Source organism: Chanodichthys erythropterus, chromosome 1 (assembly GCF_024489055.1).
Source record: "Chanodichthys erythropterus isolate Z2021 chromosome 1, ASM2448905v1, whole genome shotgun sequence".
Classification (NCBI taxonomy): Eukaryota; Metazoa; Chordata; class Actinopteri; order Cypriniformes; family Xenocyprididae; genus Chanodichthys; species Chanodichthys erythropterus.
This window is the reverse complement of record NC_090221.1, coordinates 33,495,306-33,517,536: the sequence shown is the minus strand read 5'-3', so window position 1 is coordinate 33,517,536 and position 22,231 is coordinate 33,495,306. Positions and strand designations below refer to the sequence as shown.

The window sequence follows — 22,231 nt, the reverse complement described above, 5'->3', positions numbered from 1 at the left end:
ACACATCTCGAATATTATGCAGCAAGCCATATTATATAATTGTATAAAATAATCGAGAAAAAAAGCACAAAAACGGCTGAGATGCCAAATTCAGCGGCAGCTGAGGTAACATGACGGCTCACAGACAGCAGCGCAATCTACCTGTCACTCAAGTGGCCACGCCCTTAATTATGCAGAACTTTAAGGCTAATATAATTTAAACGGATAAGTTAGAAAAAAAATCACCCCCCTCAGAGTTGTCATGAAGGGCAAAAATAGCAGTATAGACCAAAACCACAATTTGTACCAACTTGTAAACATGTTTTTTTCTGCTATAAACTTGGCCAATTTAACATGGGACTCTATGAGATTCTGCTCTCTTTTCGAGCCTGTCCCTAGCGGCCAGTCGATGAATCGCAGTTTAAGTTACTTCCGTATTGGCTTCACGAGAGAAAGGGGGAGGTTGCCGCTTGATAATGACATGAGTATGACATAGGTATTACAAGGAGAGGGTGACTTATGAGGACATTACCCCATGTCCCCATTTTTCAAAAGGCTCATAAATCATACAGAATGAGTTTTTGTGAGAAAGTAAAAATGTGCACAGTTTTCTGTGATGGTTAGGTTTAGGTGTAGGAGTAGTGTAGGGGGATTGAAAATATGGTTTGTACAGTATAAAAACAATTACGCCTATAGAATGTCCACACAATTCACAAAAATGTGTGTATGTGTGTGTGTGTGTGTGTGTGTGTGTGTGTGTGTGTGTGTGTGTGTGTACTCATTTTGAGGCTGATGCTGGCCTACCTGTCTATCAGGGCTCAGAGCCAGGACTAAATTTAGCAGCCGCCTGCAAGATTACGAAAATCTGGAGAGGGAGAAACAGAGAGTGACTCATCCATCCAGAAGATGGAATACATTTTTGTGCCACTTTCAGACTTTCTCTCCCTTCCTCCCTCTCTTCTTATAGGCATTATAGAAATTATATTTTCCAGGGCCGCCCACTTCCTCTGTCAGGCTCACCTCTTTTTTCATTTCCAGCTAAAAACACACAGTCCCGTATTGTTTTCCTGCTCTCACATGTGTGTGTGTGTTTATGCCCAAAGTGGCACTAATGATAAAACATCAGTCATGTTTTCCTTGCGTCTCTTTGTTGAAGCAGCTGTGTTCTAGCAGGTCTGGATGCTATCTGGACAACATGAATATGTGTGTGTTGTGATGTTATCTGGCAGAGACGACGACATTGGCTGAGTGTATGTGTGTGTATGTGAGAGAAAAATGTAAACTTTCATGTTTAAGTTATTAAAAGTGTTTTCCAGTGTGTTTTTATGAGCATTTCTCATCTGGGAAACACAGACGCTATTGAACCCTGTCTCAAATGGGCTGAAAAGAGCTGTGTCATCGATCTCAGTCCAAAAAGCTCAAAATAATGCAGATCCTGAGATAACAGTAACAGGGTTTGTTGGATTCAAAGGGAGTTGGGCTGATCCTCACAAAGGAGATAAGGAGCACAAAAAGCTCTTATGCTGACATCAAAAGGTTACATGCTGCTTCATGTTGAATTGTAGAGAATATGTATGTGATTGTGGATCAAATCTTTCCTATAATGTGGAGAGTAGACCAATTGTTCACATAAGGATAGTAAAATCTAAAACGATCTAGGCCTACATTGTGGGAATAAAAATGTAAATAGGTTTGTGTGATGATGATGATGATGATGATGATGATAGGTGTAGGGTTAGGGTGGGGATAGAAAATATCAGACGCTCAGAATAAAAATCAATGTCAATGAAGCGTCCCAACAATGAACACAACTGTAAATGTTTGTTTTGCTATTTGAAAGGATCACAATCTTGTTTCAAAATCACCCTCAACCATAGTCATTTGGCTTGTTTATGTTCATATTTAGAGTAACTCTTATTGCAGTTTTAGTCAGTGTGCAGAAAAGGCATATTTTAAATCTTTAAAAAAATATTCACTTCAAAATTATTAACTGCATGGTTTTATTGTTCGACAGCATATCAAGTGTAGCTTTTTAAATGCCTTTAGCGACATCTGCTGGTGACGTTGTAGTGGTTTGAAATGTTACCGTCAATAAATTTTCTGGTAAGATGTAGTGAGTTGCATATGTCTATAAACCATGAATATTCGACATAAAACGCGCATGTTACTATAATTTGCAAATAAAACCAAAACAAAAAAGACCTGGTTCAATAAAGATAACAATCAAAATAACTGGATAACGCAAAACTATAATAAAATAAAATTCCATAGCTCCCAAATTAGCTTAAATACAAATTATTATTTTTTTAGCTCGCATTAATTATTAAAATTATAAAGATAGATTACCCAATAATACACAGAAGTATGAATGAGGGGGGGGGGGGGGGGGGGTGGAAACGAAAAGAAGAATATATAAATAAAAAAATAAAAAGAAGAAACGGGAAAAAAAAAAAAAAAAAATTGTGTTAACTTGGCAGCCCTAAAGATTACTAGAACTTTTACAGTCTATGACTAGAACTAGAAATATACTTTAAAAGTATTTTTAAAAAAAAAAAACTAAAAAAAAAAAAATTAAATAAAAAAATAAAATACAGTGAAAATTTCCTTGTAAAACGCAAAAAAAGAGATAAATTGCAATGACTTAATACATATAATTAGAAACTAAAGTAAAATAGCAAGACTCTATTAACCTAGCTGCACATGACACAAAATTGGTCATTTTGCGTCACAAATCACGTTTTCGGAAAGCGGCAGTGAGCGTGCGCGTTCGTGGACGTGGCAGTGACGTTACGCACACCGGAAGCGGTCAGGACTGGAAGTGAAACCCCGACATTCGTAACATCGACAAGCCGGGAATACTGGAAAAAACGACGAAATGGCACAATAACCGTGAGTAAACGATTATAAACAACATCAGGAATGTGTTAGCTAGTGGTTTAGGTTCATTTGGAGTTATGGTTTAAAATAATAAAAAAATGGTCGAGTTTTTGGTCAATTAGCGCTCAGAGAACTGCGTACTGCTGGACTGAATACTGTGTCCGCCTCTGTACAGACATAAACAAACCTATAAACACCTTTAAACATATGTTTGTTTTTTCAAAATGTAAGTAAAAGTTTGAAATTGATCGTCTCGGAGAATGAGTTGTCTTTTATTGATTTGTGTTACTCCACGTCTGCCTGTGGAGCCAGAATATTCTAGGTGGCCTATAATCCGATAACATGTGAGGTTAGTTTACCTCTCTGCTCAGCTGACTGATGGGCGGGTTATTTGTAGACATTATCTAGAGTGGGTTTCCTTATTAATATCATAAAGAAGGGCAAGCTGAGGCGTTGGGATCAGTATATTAGCAGATCTTCTATCTGTCAAGTACATCTGGATGTCGGAATGACAGGTAACGTTAAGGTATACTTCTTTTAACTGGGTTCTCAGTAACAATGTGAAGGCAATACATGCCTAGAGAATGGCATATGCTTGTAACACTTGTAATATCTTATTGCTGTTTTTGTTATTATGTAATGATATATTTTGTTTGGATATGTTATTCACAATCAAGTAAATGTAAATTCCCCTCTGATACAAAAACAAAAAGGTGTTTTGAAAATGAAAGGATAGGATCACAATTCTTGCTTCAAAAGTACCCTTAGCCAGTGTTATTTCCTTGTGCCTTTTGGCTTGGTAATATTTTTACACTCTCACAGGTTTAAGAGAAGTTCCTTTAACCTCTGTTTTTAACGTTCTTTTTGTCATATTCAGCTCAAAGTGATTTATTCCATGGATTCATCATGTTTGACAACATATCAAAGTGCGGGGGAACTGACTTCATCCATTAAAAATCAACTTGACACCAAGTGGTTAAAAAAAAAGTAATTGGTAAAAAAAAAGTGAAATTAGTTCTCTGAAAAGCTTGTGCATTATTTTGTAGCCATTTGGTTTAAATTGTTATCATGCGCGATGTTATTGAAATGTTCAAATACTTTGAGGAACACTGTTTAGTCTCTTCACTGCATCAAAAACCAAAGTTCAGGTGATTGATCGAATCGTTCTGTGATCCTCAGATGATGTGCGGAGTCGCTGAAGAACAGTCAACTCTGCCAAGCTCTTAGTAACATCTGAAGTCTGAAGTGTTTGCTTTGGCCCCATAAAGACTCCAGTGGAGAGCTTCACAGCAGCCGGATCACTTTAGGCTCACTGTCACACATACATCCCGATATCGTTGAGGGGAAAAGCTTCTGCAGCATTATCATGACGTGTCGGGATCGCACACTTGAGTTCCAGTCGGCTTGTAAGTCACTGCAGGGGAGACAGTTACAGGTAAGACCATATAAAACACCAGCTACAGCGTGGATATTGAATGGACTATGTAATGTGATTTCCACTGATGCTTAAAACCATCTGCAACCTGTTACAGATCATCTTAGAGGAAAAATTACAGTGTACTTTATTTGAAAAATTTTAAAGGGATAAAAAAGAACATTCTGTCAACATTTACTGACCCTTTTTATTCTAAAACAGAAATGATTGGCAGAATGTGAGCTGCTCTTTTCCATACATCAAGGCCTGGATTCACAGACTCACAGGGTTAGATTAAACCAGGAGTAGGCCTTATATTAATTAGGACATTTAAGTATCTTTTATAAACGTGACTTATAAACATGAAAACATGTTGGTGTGCAACTTGAGACAAACAATGGCACTGACATTTTGTCATAGCAAGTTGCTTTCAGTAAAGACAGCTCGATCATGCATTTTAGTCTGAGCTTGGCTTAAGCCTTGTCTTTGAAACCGGGCACAAAAGTAAATGGTGATTTAAGCTGCTAAGCTTTAAAAAGGTACTTTGCAAGCTATATAAAAGCAATATAAATCACCATCCACTTTTTTTGAATTGGAAACAAAGGCTTGGACTTTCTGCCTAAGACCTCCTTTTGTGCTTCATGGAAGTAAAAAAATTGTTGTTTGGCTATTACTTTAAATCATATCACACTTTCTGTTATTGGTAAAAATGAAAGGATTTTAGTTCACTTTTAAATGAAAATGACTGCAAGCTTTACTCACCCTCAAGCCATCCTAGGTGTATATGACTTTCTTCTTTCTGATGAACACAATCAGAGAAATATTAATAAATATCCTGACCAATTCGAGCTTTATAATGGCAGTGAACCAGGATCAACAAGTATGAGCTGAAGAAAGTACTTCCATCCACATCCATCCATCCATCCATCCATCCATCCATCCATCCATCCATCCATCCATCCATCCATCCATCCATCCATCCATCCATCCATCCATCCATCATATTCCATAAAGCTCCAGGGGTTAATAAAGGCCTTCTGAAGCGAATTGATGTTTTTTTTTTACACAAATGCATGGCTTTGCTTCTGAAGGTCTTTATTAACCCCCCAGAGCCATGTGGACTAAGTTTATGATTGATGGATGGATGCACTTTCTTCAGCTCATACTCGTTGATCCTGGTTCACTACCATTATAAAGCTCGAATGGGTCAGGATATTTATTAATATTTCTCAGATTGTGTTCATCTGAAAGAAGAAATTCATATACACCTAGGATGGCTTGAGGGTGAGTAAAGCTTGGGATCATTTTCCTTTGAAAGTGAACTAGTCCTTTAATTTCCTACTTGATATGTTATTAATGTTTTCACATGAACTAAGATTTCTTGTTCTGTCATTTCAGAATGGGACTCACACTAAACCTGCTATTAATGCCCTTAAACAGCGCAGTGACTTCACTCTCATGGCCAAGTAAGAGTTCAGATCCATGTTTCTCTTTGATCTTTGTCCAGTGTGTTTTCGCTTCAGAGCAACTGCGCCATGTCCTGTTTCCTCGAATCTTTTCCCCCCTGAAATGTCTTGTTTTGTTTCTCTGTAACAGGAGAATTGGGAAAGACTTGAGCAACACATTTGCCAAGCTTGAAAAGCTTACAATTTGTAAGTAACATATCAGTAAAACTAAATAGATTAAGACTGCTCTTATTTTACTTTCTTATTAGACTCTTGTTGGTGGTGGAAGAATGTGTATTTTAATAGTTCTGATGCTTGTCCATGGTTTGTTTGTAGTTTACTTCCCTGGTATAATGTGACTGACTTGGCTACGATTGTTAAAGTGCACTGCCATTCAAAAGTATGGTGTCAGTAAGATTTTAAAAATGTTTGTATGCTCAGCAAGGCTGCATTATTTAATCAAAACTGCAGTAAAAACGGTAATATTGTGAAATATTATTACAATTTAAGAGAGCTGTTTCCTATGTGAAAAATATTTTAAAATGTAATTTATTCCTGTGATCAAAGCTGAATTTTCAGCATCGTTGCTCCAGTCTTCAGTCATTCTAATCTTTCATTCTAATATGCTGATTTGCAAAATATGAATATTTTGCTAAATATTGGCAGTTGTGGCCTAATAGTTAGGGAGTTGGACTTGTAAACTGAAGGTCACGGGTTTGAATCTCAGTATCGGCAGGAATTGTAGGTGGGGGTAGTGAATGAACTTTCATTTCCACTTTCATTACGCACAACCGAGGCACAAATTTCGAGTATGGGACACCACAATTGGCCACTTCACGTCACTTTCACTTTCATATTTATTTTGAAACTGACATTCAACAAAATCTATTTAACAAAAAATATTTTTAACAAAACATTCTTTGAAGAACAGAAAGTTGAAAAGAACAGAGTTTATTTGAAATAGGAATATTTTGTATTTTTGTCACTTTTGATTAATTGAATGCATCCTTGCTGAATATTGGCAGTTCATTTCTTTTTAAGGGTACATAACACATTCATGTTATTTACATTAAATGCACTTATGTGCCAACTGCCAACAAAACAGACATGTGATGCAGTTTTACTCACCACCTGCAGTTCCGACCGGGATCATTATCGCTGTGACCGCTCCATCTTTCAGTTTCAAACAATCTGTAAATCCAGCATCGAACTGGGCCTTGTTTAAAAAAAACATAAGCACCGATCCGGAGGGCTCGAGCAGCCACGGAAAAACACAAGAAATTCTCTATTATTTTAACCAATAAAAAAGTGATTGCAACTTTCAGACACAAATTTATCCTTATATTAATAGTTAATTTAAGGTGGTTTCTATGGTTATTTTAATTATAAATGTCTGCTCTGTCATACGCCCAACCCGTTTTTTTGAAACTTTGGCCATGTTTAGCAAGAGAATCCAACACTTTAACACTGTAAATAAGTCAGAATGCATGAAATAGCATTACACCCCCTTTTAAAAAAATATTACTGACCCCAAACTTTTGAATGGCAGTGTGACTAAGATTACTGTCTGTAATTTAATTTTTCTTCTGGACTGTTACATTACACTGGAGTTTAAACTGATGTTGTAACAGTTAGAGACTGCATCAGGTCCATTGTCAGTATGAATTTTTATTCACCCCTTCCTCCTAGTGGCCAAAAGGAAGTCTTTGTTCGATGATAAAGGAGTGGAGATTGAGGAGCTAACGTACATCATTAAACAGGTTAGTGACTTCTGTGTTGTACTTCTTCCTATCCATCATATGAAATTGTATTGATATGTATCTCAGTACTTGCTTATTTCACTTTACTTTGATGTTGAAGTTGCCTGTAGGAGTGTTGGTATCTGTGTTTACCAGAATCCTTTCGCAACCATATTGTGGAAGAGCAAACCTCTTACAGTGATCTGATATGCTGTCTGTCTCTCTCATCAGGACATCAACAGTCTGAATAAGCAGATAGCACAGCTGCAAGACCTCGTGCGATCCCGCAGTGGGCAAAATGGCCGCCACATCCAGACACATTCCAACACAATTGTTGTCTCCCTGCAGGTACAATCTTATATCTGATATTCCTGCAGTACGCAGATATTCGAGACTCTCCAGGAAGTCTCCCATATCCCTTGATGTAGACAGTAGGGGTGGATGATCTTATTGACGTAAAATGACTTGACTAGCCAACCACACCTTTCATTTTCCCTCCACTATATAGTATTTGATGTAAACAGTCTTATCTGGGAATGTTTGTGTTGCAGTCCAAGCTGGCATCAATGTCAAATGATTTCAAGTCAATCCTGGAAGTGAGAACAGAGGTGAGTTTTCCTTTGCTTTATGACCAGTGCTGCACTTTTATAATGTCATAAATGCTATGTCAAGCAGTTTTTATACTTTTAAAATATTTAATCAGCACTTTAGTAAAGGAAAAATTCACAAAGTGTGTTTACAGTGCATCATGGTCCTTTGAAACCATTTGCTGTTTTCTTTGATTAAAAAAAAAAAATAGCTCCTTCTGGGTTTTCTTTAGTTTAATTGAGTTGTATTCCAAACGATAACACACTTAGTCCATTTGTTACGTGAATATTACATTGTTTTTATGATGTGTGTCTGTCCTGTTGTGTGTTTAGAATCTGAAGCAGCAGCGCAGCAGAAGAGAGCATTTCTCCCAGGCTCCTGTCTCATCCTCTCCTCTGCTCGCCAATAACTTCAGTATGTCACCACTTTCTAATTCCAGTTAGTTCAAATTTATGAGTCATGGGAGTCATCCTATTACAGTTTATTGGTAATTAATATTAGTTTAAATAGTCTTGGGCTGTGCCGATACAGTTATTCGCTACCAGTGCGGTCTGTAGAAAACTTCTGGACACATTTACTCATTCTGTAATAATATTTTCTACATAATAAATGAGTCAAAACTAAATACAAAGCAACACACATGATAGTATGATACATATGCAAACATGACCAAACATTTTAAACTAATAAAGACAAATTTTGTATAAAAAATCTGAACTTTTATTAAACTTTATTATAATTTTCAATTATTATAGTATTATAAATAATATTATGTATTACTATTATTATTTAATATATATATTAATTTTATTGCTGATGTTTTATTATAAGTTATAATATTTTAATATTACTATAATATATATATATATAATGTTCATAATAAAACAATATTATTGTTTTTAATATATTTTATTATTGTAATTTATAATATTGTAAAATAGTCCTTTTATTTAACTATTATTATTATATATTAATAACTGTATATATTGTAATATATTATATAACACATACAGTGCTTCCCACAAGTTTGAAATATACTTGCGGTGGTAGCCAGGTGAAAAATCCTTCTATAACCCACGGCACAAAAATGGTCTACTACATGTGACAAACAAATAATGTGATTTTTAACAGTATTTTTATTTATTTTTTATTAATTTTAATTACATAGCATACTATTACATTTATTTACATACTAATATTATGCATTATTATGCATTGTAAATTATGCAAAATTACAGCATTTAAATGGTTCACCTTTTCCTATGTTCTCCTTGCTGTCATATAGTGTCTCTTTCAGTGAATGGGACAAAAATGTATGTAAATAATAATATACGTGTCAAATAATGTTCTTAGTCTTTTCTTTCTTTTCTTTCTATGAATTAAATGGAAATCAAATTTTAATACAATTTATTGTGTAACCAAAATACCAATAATGCGAAAAAATACAAAATACACCACGAATACGAAATACATACGAATCACTTTGAGGCGCGAGCCTGTAGAACGTGCAACAGCGCCGCCTTGTGACTTTGTAACATGCAGTATCTTTGTGAAATATCCACCGCCTCTGCAGCGCACGTGGGAAAGTCGGCGGGGAGTAAACCGTTCAGATGCACACATAACAAGCAGGTACGAAACACGTAGGGCGAGGGGAGATTTTCCACTAGTTAATCAATTGCGGATGATTTCATTATCTTGAGCGGATACAAAAGTATAAGATGATAAAAATAATAAAAGCATAAATATGTCTCAAAATATACTTGGGGGGCCGTTAATATACCCCCAAGTAAAGTCTGTGTGTGGGAAGCACTGATATATATAGTGTATAATATTAAAGTATTATTGCTGATAATATATTTTATTATTATAATATTGTAATATATTATAGTAATTTTATTTAACTATTATTGTTATATTATTATTTTATTTTTTCATGTATTATGTAGAAAACAGAATTTTTCACCATGTCCATTCCTCAAATTTTGTTTTTGTAGACACACTTGGTGCCTTTTTGTATTTAGTAGTGTTTTTAAAGTTTTGCCTTTTGCAGACAGCTCAGTTCTGATGCAGGATGAGTCCAGGAGTTTGGGAGGAGAGGTGGCCATCGACATGGACTCTAGAGCAAACCCTCTTCAGCTGCAGCTCATCGACGAACAGGTACCTGTCTCTCAGAGGAAATGCCTCTGGAATTAGGAATGGATTGTGGACTAGGCTTGTAGCTGAAAGTTTGCACATATGACAAATTTTGAATGTCTGATTTCATGATCAAATGTCCCTGTGTTTTTGCGTAGGACTCATATATCCAGAGCCGAGCGGACACCATGCAGAACATCGAGAGCACCATCGTGGAGTTGGGCTCCATTTTTCAGCAGCTGGCACACATGGTCAAAGAGCAGGAGGAGACAATTCAGAGGTCAGACATTTACACACATGCACACCACATGAATCTGCATACTGCAGAACCACAGACTGAGCTGTACAGTACAGAGTACTTCAGATACATGCTGTACAAACCACACACAAAGTCTTTTACTACGCTTTACTAAGTCACTTCTTCAATTTATAAATCGTGCACACGATTTACTTATTTGTTCCCTCGATTTGCACACTGTACTAAGTTTTTCCCTCAATTTATAAATCGGGTGCACGACATACTAATTCGTTCCCTCGATTTGTGATTTAGTAAATCGAGGGAACGACTTAGTAAAACATGCACACGTTTTTTTTTTTTTTTCCTGCATGTCATGTGTGGGGCTCCGTACATAAGTATATCTTTTGCTGAACTATAAAATTGCATATTAGTTAGTTAAGAAAATTATAAACATGTCCCAGTCACATTTCACCCCAAAATCAAAATAAATAAATACATTTTGATGCAATTAAAATTAATAAATTATAAAAAAAAATTATAAAGCAAAATTGTCATAAGTATATATTTTGCTGCACAATAAAATGGCATATTAGTATTTAAAATGTCTTTTTTTATCAGCATTGAGGAATTAAGAATTGTATTATTTAAATTTGCCTCTACAGGGGAACTAAATTTTCTTTTAGTTAAAAAAAATGATAAACATGTCCCAGTCACATTTCACCCCAAAATCTAAATAAATAAATAAATCAAAAAATATATTTTGCATAAAGAAAATGAAGCTTATTTTTAGGACAATATGAACACATTTGGTCTCATTCATTAAGCATGCATACGCACAAATTTTTGCATGAAATCTGCGTACGAAAGTTTTCATGAACAATTCATCAATAACTTTACTTCTAAAATGTATTCTAAATTTTGACGACAATGTAGGCACTGAAACCACTCGTACGCAAAAATGCATACTCTTGGTAGACTTATAAACACGTTAAGATGAAATTTTAAACATTGATATAGATAAATTGGCTATATTTCATCATATATTGGCCAATATCAGTAAAAGAGTAAGAAAAGGTGCATCATAGCTCAAGCTGTGAGTTAGCTCTGGATAAAGACGCAGATACGCGTTTGTACAGCCGGTTGATCAGAGGTCTGTCTGTTTAAAAGGTGTTTATTGTGTTTGAATGTGTTTTAAGCATGGCACACTCTGCATTTTCCGCAGATCTTGCTGCACCTTCCCCTTAGGCGATAACGCATGATGCTTTAGAGAGCTTTGCTGAGAGTGACGAAAGAAAAGGGTGTGCGGAATTCCCTTATATGAACGTGTGTGTTTTATGTAAATTACTTGCCTCGGGCACACGTTCACTCATTTAGAATACTCTGAATTCATCAATATTGTAACGAAGTTAATAACAAATTCATGTGTGTTCGCACAGGTTTTCGTGAGAAGTTCAAATGCGTGTATAAGTGCCAATAGTGTATGCAATTATAAGTTAATGAGACCATTGTTTTTGCCCATTTTTGCTAATAACAACACGATAATTTTTTATAGTCTTGAATAGCTATAATGGAACAGTAAAAATAGACTGTAATACAGTAAAAAAAAAAATGAAGACATTTAAGATTATTGATTTAATTGTGATGTAGTTGTATAGTTGTTGTCAAATGCTGTAAAATCATGAGCTGTTCATGTTTCTTGTTGACCACCAGGATTGACGCCAATGTGGAGGACACCACGCTAAATGTGGAAATGGCCCACTCCGAGATACTGAAGTACTTCCAGTCCGTATCCTCCAATCGCTGGCTCATGATCAAGATATTCCTCGTTCTCATCATCTTCTTCATCATCTTTGTGGTCTTCTTTGCCTGAGAAGGAACAACCTAGAGTGTAAGAAGGGGTGGAAACGGAGCCAAAGGGTTTGAAGGAGGGAGGAGCAGACGATGGACTTGTGGGCAAATGTGCAAAAACACAAACACAAATGGACTGGGCTGCAGGGGCTTTTTTTGGGGGGGGGGTTCTGATGCTCATTGAGTCAGTTGTAAATTCTGTCACTGTCTGTGTTCGACTCCCTCACTCTAGAGGGAGGAGGATGATGACGGTGATGCTGATGAAGGTGGAACTGAGATTTACTGTTTATTTAGACAGAGAGGAGGGTGTTCTGATTCACTCTGTTCTCTTTAAGCTTCATCTACATCTGCATTAATATTTGAGCCTTCGTTTCTTATTAATAATCATATATTAAAAGAGAAGGCTTTTTCCCAAGTGGTTTGATTCTTCAAACTGGTTTAGTATGTTTTTCTCAGGCAGTGTTATCCGTAATCAGTGATAACATTTTGACGGTAAATTAAACGTAACCTGATTCTCTTCATAAAATATTCCTCATAATAATAATAATAATGCCCCCATAAACTCTTATTAATCTGTTTTTAATATCAAAGTCGGGCAATTATTTGCCACTTATGGGTCAATCTCACAAAGAAATATCAGGGTCCTATTTTACCCCAAAAATGTAAAGGATTTTTATTTTTTTTTTTAAATTAATAATATAATTAATTTATAATTAATTGTATTATTTATAATTTTATTTTTAATACAGAAAGTGAGTTTTTTTAGGGCCATTATGGCACTTTTTAAATGAAATTTAAGTAAAGATTCCCTCCAAATTAAATATTTAAATAGTATAAATAAATGATTGTATATGGCGTGATCTATTTATTATTAATTACAGCATAAATTATATACAACAATGCTACCATGATATATATACTACAAATGTGCAAATACACACGTGTACATTTATAAATCATGTATATAATTTTTTCAAACATTTGGAGAAATTAGTTGCTTGAATGTCATAAAAATAGTACCACGATGCAAAAAAAATAAATTAATGGTCCTAAAACTATACTTAATTTTCTTGTTTGGGTGGAGAAATATGAGTCTGGCATTTCTTGACAGTTTTCATGAGATTTTCCCTTCTAGTGTTAAGGCCTTCTGATTGCTGGCCCTATAAATATGGGGTCTGTAATACGATATACTGTTTAGAGACTGTTCAGTTTCTTTTTTTTTTCTTTCTTTTCTTAAATTGAGTTTGATTCTGCCAAATACATGAGGAGGAGTTAGAGGAGGTTGCCTGGTATTATGATTTTGCTCCATGCAGGAAAAAAACAAGGTGCAAATGAAGACCAGCGTTTTTGTATAGTACTATAGACTTACTTGATCATACTTTAATGGGCCCAAAGAGACTCCGGATGGTTCTAAAGCTATAAACTGCTCATTCATCACATTAGGATGCGTTTTGTTCCAGGTCACTGCATAGAAAGTTGCATGTGTTGGTTATTCTGGAGCTGACCGTCTGGTAGTGAAACGATCGGTACTCTGATAAATGAGCGGTTGGTGCGTTTCCTTTATTTTTGAGGAGCAACTTTGGCCTGATGAACAAAGAACTGAAGATCAGCTCCTTCATGCTGTGAATAATGAAACAGGAGAAGAAGATGGTGTCTTCACTTAGAAGCAGCATTTTCAAGGTCAAACTCTCTCATTTGCTAAATCACAGACTGTCTCTCTCCCACACACGCCACACACTCTCAAATCAAACTCATGAACGATGTACAGTGTATAATTTAATAAGCACTTTTTATGACGACTCCTGTTTCCAGGCTTTTTTTAGCTGAATGTTCTGCATCTCTTGTATGAACTGAACACTGTTGTAATGTAAGAGCAAACAGTACATATTAAAACACATCTGAGAAGCTGATTCTGGCTAATGTTGCTTTTGTCACTTGAGTCTCACAAAACCTGCCAAAAACCTGTCTGGGTCACACCAAAATCAAAAGGAAAAAAGAAATTTGCATACCAGAAATTAAGCTGATATTTTAATAATTCAGCGTGTTTTACCTTTTGAGGGTTTTTTAGGGCGTAATTTAATTTCTTATAGTGAAATTAAAAATAAAAGACTGAATGCAGTAATTTATTTAAATATGCAGTACAACTAACTCCATAATGATGGATATGCTATCAAATTTAGATATTTTTTCCACATTTTCCTGCACTTTTTTTTTTTTAAATGGTCTCAAACCATTCCAGAAGTGGGCGTGCAACACTCAAAAAATTTATAGTTACATAATGTATATATAACAGGAAAAAAGTGAAGAAGAAGAAGAAGAACAGACTACGCATAAATGTTTATGTGCAATTTCTCAACCAGTGTTTCAACCACGGAAAGACTTCAACAAAAAAGCTTGAGAATAATATCTCATGTAGCATTACATTTACCACAGGCAATCATTTAGTGTCCACAGCATCTTAGTTCACTAGAGAAATGAACTCTAGAGGGGAGCATTTCACTTAATATATGCACTATATTAGCTTATATATTCATTATATTTACCTGTTAGTATTGTCTTAATTATTGAATATGTTTTAATAAATTTGTTATGAAAAGTTATGACAGTAACTGTAAATTATATTTCAAAAATGAATTGCAGTAGAAAAAAATTGAAAAACTATTTTATAAATAATTAGATTGTACAATGTACATGCTTTTATTTGAGAGCTGATTGTTATCTACAAATAAATTGCAACTAAATGTAATAATTTGGGCTCTTTTGTTAATGGTAACCTTTAATATAGTAATGTGCAATGTTTCATATAGAATATGATTTGAACACATTTGAACTCTTGACAGGTTTTGTGAACTTCATCCTCACAAAAAAATTAAATTCTGAAAATATATACATTTATGCCAAATATTCACAATTATATTCACATCCAAATATTAAAAATATTTAAGCACACATTAGAAAGTAAAAAAAAAAGGGACTAGGCTATAGGCTTCTTACATATGCCTATACATGTGTTCTTTGGTGTTGTTAACAAATTAACAGTGTTTGTCTTACAAACTTTAGTCTTTCAAGAATCAGATTTTCCTCTCTTCCTTTCTCTTGTTCTCTGTTGCCTTCTCTTTCTTCCACCTTTATTGCCAACTTAGCTTGCAGGCTGCATTTCTTTTCAAACCTCAATCCCTTCTTTCCTCTGTCTTTCTGTTCATCTCATCTTCCTCTTGTTCAGCTATGGGTCGCCTGCTCAAGAGGGGTGATCTCCGGCATGCTGTGACTCCGTCCCTTCCTGGCGCGCAGGGCGGTCGTCACCTGTTCGGCTGCTTCCTCCTCTTCATCAGACCATGTGTTTTCCTCTTGCAGGTTGTTGCGGGAACCACCGAAACTTCCCTTGCCGCGGTTGAGGGTGCGGAACTTGGATCGGAAAGTGACGAAGGAAAGGCTCTTGCTGCGCTGTTTTTCCCAACGGTTCATCCGATTCTGGACTTCTGCATCTCCCTGAAGCTCATCCAGGCAGTTTTGTAGGACACCCCGAAACAGTTTGGGGACCTCGTGCACCTCCGGCTCAAAGTCTGACACTAGTTTCCGGAACCTTTGCAACAAAATATTAAAATCATTTGAGAGGTATTGCATGACTCACCTCTATCACTACACATTATTGGTCAGTACCTACCTGATATTTAACTAAAACTAAAACCATACAAACATTTGTTAGGCTACTTGAAAGTATATATATATATATATATATATATATATATATATATATATATATATATATATATATATATATATATATATATATATATATATATATATATATATATATATATATATATATATATATATATATAAACAAACTTATTTTATTTCAGCTGGTTAACAAAAACAAATTTTTCAATTTCATTCAACTTGATGTAATAAATAACGGTGACTCTTTACAATAAAGCCCTGGGTATACTTCATTTTTTTACGCGCACAGTTGAACACAGAGCCTTGCAAAGTACACGGGCGTTTGAAGCATACGCAGTTTTAAAGGGTTAGTTCACCCAAAAATGAAAATTCAGTCATTTATTACTCACCCTCATGCCGTTCCACACCCGTAAGACCTTCGTTCATCTTCGGAACACAAATTAAGATATTTTTTGAAAAAATCCAATGACTCAGTGAGGTTTTTATTGCCAGCAAGATCATTTCCTTTTTCAATTCCATGTGACTACAGTGGTTCTGACTTCAGTTCATGTGACTACAGTGGTTCAACCTTAATATTATAAAGCAAAGAGAATACTTTTTGTGCGGAATTTTTTTTTTGTACTCAACAATATCTAGTGATGGGCGATTTCAAAACACTGCTTCATGAAGCTTCGAAGCTTTACGAACCTTTTGTTTCAAATCAGTGGTTCAGAGCGCCAAAGTCACGTGATTTCAGTAAACGAGGCTTTGTTACGTCATAAGTGTTTCGAAATTTCAAGGGTTCGCGTGGCTTTGGATGTGCTACGAACTACTGATTTGAAGCTTCAGGGTCCTAAAGGAGACCCTTCCTTTGACTACCTTGGTAATCGACGCCCCTAGGGCACGGTTGCCACCTTGACTATAAAAACAAAAAAATGTAAATGCGCATGTGGAACCAATGCGTACAAGTACGGTGGTGTACAGTACGCGCATACTCTTCTGATGATGAAATTCGTGTCACGCGCACTGTACGCTGACCCTCGCGTACGCGTTAAAAGTGAAGCATACTTTGGGCTTCAGATTTCATTTGTTAACATTAGTTAACATGATCTAACAGTGAGTACTTCTAAAGCATTTATTAATCTTAGTTAATTTCAAGATTTACTAATATGTTATTAAAATCTAAATTTGTATTTGTAAACATTTGTTAATGCGCTGTGATTATACTAACATTAACAAAAAATGAACAATTAGACTGTTACTATATATATTTTTAAAGCTTAATTGCTTTAAAATATATATATATATATATATATAATTTTTAGCTAATGCACCTGTTAGCAATTAATGTTTTACCAAAATAAAAATAAAACTGAAATAAAAATCAATTATTAAGAACCAAATAGACTTTAAAAAAATATTAAAACTAACTCAAATTAAAATGAAAAAGGAATGTATAAAAATAAAAACCTACCTGACAATGACCGGCCCACACTGTTGAGGTGGAATCTGAGCACAAAGCTCCTGCAGGTCCAGGACGTCTCCTGGCGTGAGCTCGTAGGGGGCGTGAGGCTGAGGGCCGGCCAGCCAGCTGTAGTCTGCCGAGGAAGAGTTGCGGCGTCTGCGGGTCTCTGCTGCCTTCTCCAGCCGGATCCGCTCAGTCCGTTTCACCATGGCCCCCAGCTCCAGCATCAAAGTGTTGGTCACCAGCTCTTCAGAAGTGCGCTGTCCAGGAACCTTCGGCTCCAGAGAAAACACTACTGACCAGGGAAACATCTGTAAGAGCAAAAACCATTAAAGGTTTGAGTCATGAAGTTCAGCTTAAAACATTGTTGAGCACTTATCTATCTATGAAATATTTATCATATTGGTCCCATGCACATTCTAAATTATATATATTAATATATATATTGATTATATAAATTTAATTTATTGGGATTATTGATGGCCTGTTTAAGTGCAGAGTAAATTTTGCAATTGTGGAACCGTCTAAATCTATCTAAACTATATATATATATATATATATATATATATATATATATATATATATATATATATATATATATATATATATATGCAAATAATATTGTAGCATTGCATCTATTGACTGTATTGCATCTATTGTGAATATTGTGAATCTTAATTGCATTGTTAAATTTTCGCTGTAACACCTTAATAAACAGCTTGAACATTTCATTCATTAATTCAGTTTATTCACTACAGTTTAAAAAAATGGTAATAAAATATGACAAGATCTCAGAGTTAAACTGTGTCAGAAAGAATTTATCTTAATTATGTCAGATAACACTTAAGCAAAACATGGTCAGGTCAAAGTGTCTGAATTTTTGGTCCCATTTTTTTTTTCAGATTTACTGGTAGTCCACTGTATGAAGAATATGTATAATATGTAACAGTTTACTTTATGTTGATATCTTCATTAACATAAATTAACTATAGTGTCCTGCACTATACTAGTTAAAAAAAATAATAAATAAATAAAATTATATATATAATAATATAATTATATATATATATATATATATATATATATATATATATATATATATATATATATATATATTATATATTATATATATATATTATATATTATATATATATATATATATATATATATATATATATATATATATTTATATATATATATATATATATATATATATATTATATATATATATATATATATATATAATTAGTTTTTTTTATTATTATTTATTTGTTTAATGAATTAGGTATATCTGACTATTTGCTTCCAGTGCAAAGTAAAGTTTTGATGTAATTTACGTGTTTGCCTATTAATGTACACTTTTCTATAATTCCTCCAAATACCCAACACAGCACAGCTTTTTGCACCCTGATAGTCTTTGCAGTAATTTGGATGATTATCCAGTTGACTATCCAGTTAATATTTTAAATATCCAAACATGTGCACAGTGGTTCAAATAGAACAGAACAGTATTTGCTCTGAAGTACATTATACTATCCATATGGGATGCTAATTGTATATTATTTATTTACACTGGGGTGCAAATAGCATCTGACCTACACATTTAAAAACACTCAAGTTACAGAAAAAAGGAGATTACCTTTCAGATAATGTGAGTTTTCAAATGTAGACAATATATTCCTGTTTTAATGTCAAATTTCTCCGAATTGGATCCGAAGTGCAATAAAAGTAGAGCCAAAATATAAAAATCCAGGCTTTTGGTTTGCAGTCTGAGCACTCCAGATGAGACAGTTCTCCTTTGCGCTGTTTTAGACACTGTAAATGTGTGTGTATGTAATCCGATATAAATATGCAAGCTGGTATTTAGCCATCTGATTAGCTCGATGAACACACACCTTGCATATTGTGACCTCTTGCTCATCCTGAGCTGCCTGCACAACATGTGTACACCGAATGCATTGAAACTATATATATTTATATGCATAATTATAACTAATGCATATGCAAATAATATTGTAGCATTGCATCTATTGACTATTATAAAGGAATTTCCAATGGATTCATTTGTGATACAAAAAGTAACTTTTAAGTTCCACGCAAAGTAAAGCAATGACCATTAGCTCTTTTGTTAAGATGGTAACATCAGTTACTCAGAGGTACTTAAGGAGTTGTGTAACCCGCACACACACATGCACACGCTGTCTTAATCATTGTGTATCTGTACCCGGCAGTCCGATCGGACCGAAAGACGGAGAGAGAACAGAACTGTAGGTGCTGTGAGGGTTTCCGCTCTATTCAGCACTTCATAGATTTAATCTGCATATGTGTGATCATGGATTACACCACACTCCTGTCTACACTTCTCAGAAACAAGGGCCACGGCAGTGAGGATAATCTGATTACATACTGTTTATGCTGGAGGATAATATCAGTGAGAGTTATATAAAGCATGACTAATATTTAAGGTGCATCCTGTGTCTTCTGCAGGCTTTTGTGTTTTTTTATCCTTCAGGAGTTTGACACCAGTCTACAAAAGCACTGATTTAATATTTAACTTTCTTTTTTTTACTGTATTATTTGCCAGCTGGAATTTGTGTGCTGCCCATTATTTGGACCAGTTAATTTAAAGAAATTTTTAACTTAAACAAAAATGGTTGTCAAATATAAAATGAAACGTTAAATACACTACTAAATAATCTAAATGAGAAACCATAACATAATAAATAATAATATCACCTTCAATATTTTCACAGCTGATTTTAGTTTTATATACGCTACCAGTCAAAAGTTTGGAAACATTACTATTTTCAATGTTTTTGAACAAAGTCTCTTATGCTCATTAAGGCTGCATTTATTTCATAATAAATACAGAAAAAACTATAATTTATGAAAAATTATAAAAAAATATGGTTTTCTATTTTAATATACTTTAAAATATAATTTATTTCTGTGATCAAAGCTGAATTTTCAGCATCATTACTCCAGTCTTCAGTGTCACATGATCCTTCAGAAATCATTCTAATATGCTGATTTGATACTCTAAATTATTATCAATGTTGGGAACAGTTGTGTTGCTTAATATTTTTTTTGGAACCTGTGATAATTGTTTTCAGGATTCATTGATGAATAAAAGTTTAAAAAGAACAGCATTTATTCAAAATATAAATCTTTTCTAACAATATAATCTTTAATATCACTTTTTATCAATTTAACACATCCGTGCTGAATAAAAGTATTAATTTCTTTCACACAAAAAAAAAAAATTACTGACCCCAAACTCTTGAACGGTAGTGTATGTTGTTACAAAAGATTTCTATTTTAAATAAATGCTGATTTTTTAAAAACTTTTTATTCATCAAAGAATCCTGAAAAAGTATCACAGGTTATAAAATAATATTAAGTTTCCAACATTGATAATAAATCAGCATATTACAATGATTTCTAAAGGATCATGTGACACTGAAGACTGGAGTAATGATGCTGAAAATTCAGCTTTGCATCACAGAAATAAATTATATTTTAAAGTACATTAAAATAGAAAACCATAATTTTAAATTGTAATAATATTTCACAATATTATTGTTTTTTCTGTATTTATTATGAAATAAATGCAGCCTTAATGAGCATAAGAGACAGTAAGACAGTAAGAACAGTAATATATATAATATATATATGATATATATATATATATATAAAAACACTCTATTGGCTAGACACTAAAAAAGATTAAAATAGGGAAATATATGCTCGCTACAGGTCACTATTAAAGACACTAAACCCATATTAAACTCGGTGTTCCCACTCATTTTACTCATTTTGAAAAACTTTTCCATGCTTTCCTGACTTTCCTTTTAGCTCTTGAAAACAATTTTTTTTTTTTACAGATGACAATGGAAAATTATTTATTTATTTGCCCCAATGCCTGGTTAATTTCTGACACTAGCTATTGTCAACTTAAAATTTTAATCCTTAACATTTAATTTGATGTATATATTTTGCAAAGTTCAGTGTTAAATCAGTTTATAATAAATAAATAAAAAGAAAAAAGAAAGCTGGGCCTACTTGTCGCTGACCTGTGGGTGCCACTGCACTTCTGGTTACCTCTTGAAGCCCCGCCTCTTTTTAGACGTCACGGACCCCCACGCCTCGCGTCAAATCAAGTTCGGCAGTTCTGAGGGGCGCAAGATACAGCGACCGCGTGCGCCCAGTTTTGACTGTTGAAAATAACGACAATCTGTTAACGTTAAACGGTCAAACCCCTCCGGTGCAACAGATATACATGTCGGTTGTATTTTATTAACAGACACGTAAACGGCATCTAAGGCATCAGGATCGCTGCGTTTTAAACAGATCAACATATCAGAAGTCCTGGTAAGTAATGCCACATTGTTTGTTTTTTCCTGTAGCATTTCTTTTTAACTGACAGGGTTTTGGTCTCCATTTGTCTTTCCCAATAAATAAACTATTTTATCTCAATCTTCCAGCAGTCTACAGACTCTAGTTTAATCAAAACCCGTCAGGGAAATTATGAATCCTACTAAAGCGAAGGCTTTTCTCATGAATATGAATTAGTAGCCTTTCTCGACGCCTCAAACACTGACCATAGTAGGATTCATAATTTTGCTGATGTTTGTATTCGTAAATATACAGTGGAGACGTGAGGTGTATATTCATCTCCGTAGCCCACATGGTCATTAGCCCAGTCTGGCGTCAGCTGTGTTTGAAAGCTTCATCTTTGATGCTTTGTAATGGAAATGAAGGTGCATGGTGAGATCGGACCATGTTCAGTTTCACAGCTCTTATAGATTCACAGGCCGGATTTTCCTCATTCCTGTCTTTCAGAAA

At 34.5% G+C, this 22,231-nt stretch overlaps 3 protein-coding genes across 5 annotated transcripts in view; 2 read left to right on the top strand and 1 right to left on the bottom strand.

Annotated features, from left to right (window-relative positions):
• The first annotated feature begins 2,741 nt into the window (after window positions 1–2,741).
• Window positions 2,742–13,316, top strand: stx5a (syntaxin 5A). Of its 2 annotated transcripts, none has more exons than XM_067384755.1 (11): window positions 2,742–2,868; window positions 4,036–4,291; window positions 5,669–5,736; window positions 5,867–5,922; window positions 7,405–7,475; window positions 7,686–7,802; window positions 8,006–8,062; window positions 8,375–8,456; window positions 10,093–10,199; window positions 10,334–10,455; window positions 12,124–13,316. In XM_067384755.1, exons 2-11 carry the CDS (start codon window positions 4,223–4,225, stop codon window positions 12,281–12,283), a joined length of 909 nt encoding a protein of 302 aa, XP_067240856.1. In that variant the 5' UTR covers window positions 2,742–2,868; window positions 4,036–4,222; the 3' UTR covers window positions 12,284–13,316. The 2 variants fall into 2 exon arrangements, with proteins under 2 accessions (XP_067240856.1, XP_067240942.1); XM_067384841.1 differs by lacking the exon at window positions 2,742–2,868 and adding an exon at window positions 3,111–3,371.
• A 150-nt stretch (window positions 13,317–13,466) lies between these two features.
• zgc:162144 (RD3 domain-containing protein) lies at window positions 13,467–17,905 on the bottom strand. The gene is made up of 2 exons (XM_067384973.1): window positions 17,396–17,905; window positions 13,467–15,844 (listed from the first exon to the last, which is right to left on the bottom strand). The coding sequence occupies exons 1-2, from the start codon at window positions 17,695–17,697 to the stop codon at window positions 15,481–15,483; spliced, it is 666 nt and encodes a 221-aa protein (XP_067241074.1). The 5' UTR covers window positions 17,698–17,905; the 3' UTR covers window positions 13,467–15,480.
• A 3,657-nt stretch (window positions 17,906–21,562) lies between these two features.
• The window catches only part of si:dkeyp-115e12.6 (centromere protein F), a 31,779-nt gene continuing 31,110 nt past the window's right edge, over window positions 21,563–22,231 (top strand). For both annotated transcript variants that reach the window (XM_067384626.1, XM_067384539.1), the window contains exon 1: window positions 21,563–21,757. The gene's annotated coding sequence lies outside the window, so the exon portion shown is untranslated. The remainder of the gene's footprint in view (window positions 21,758–22,231) is intronic.

Excerpts from the sequence above, each read along its gene's own strand:
- stx5a (XM_067384755.1), top strand. The coding sequence starts at position 4,223 with ATGACGTGTCGGGATCGCACACTTGAGTTCCAGTCGGCTTGTAAGTCA. Across the intron at positions 5,923-7,404 it reads GCTTGAAAAGCTTACAATTT|TGGCCAAAAGGAAGTCTTTG; the intron begins GTAAGTAACATA and ends CCTTCCTCCTAG. Across the intron at positions 10,200-10,333 it reads TGCAGCTCATCGACGAACAG|GACTCATATATCCAGAGCCG; the intron begins GTACCTGTCTCT and ends GTTTTTGCGTAG.
- zgc:162144 (XM_067384973.1), bottom strand. The coding sequence starts at position 17,697 with ATGTTTCCCTGGTCAGTAGTGTTTTCTCTGGAGCCGAAGGTTCCTGGA. Across the intron at positions 15,845-17,395 it reads TGTGGGCCGGTCATTGTCAG|GTTCCGGAAACTAGTGTCAG; the intron begins GTAGGTTTTTAT and ends TTTGTTGCAAAG.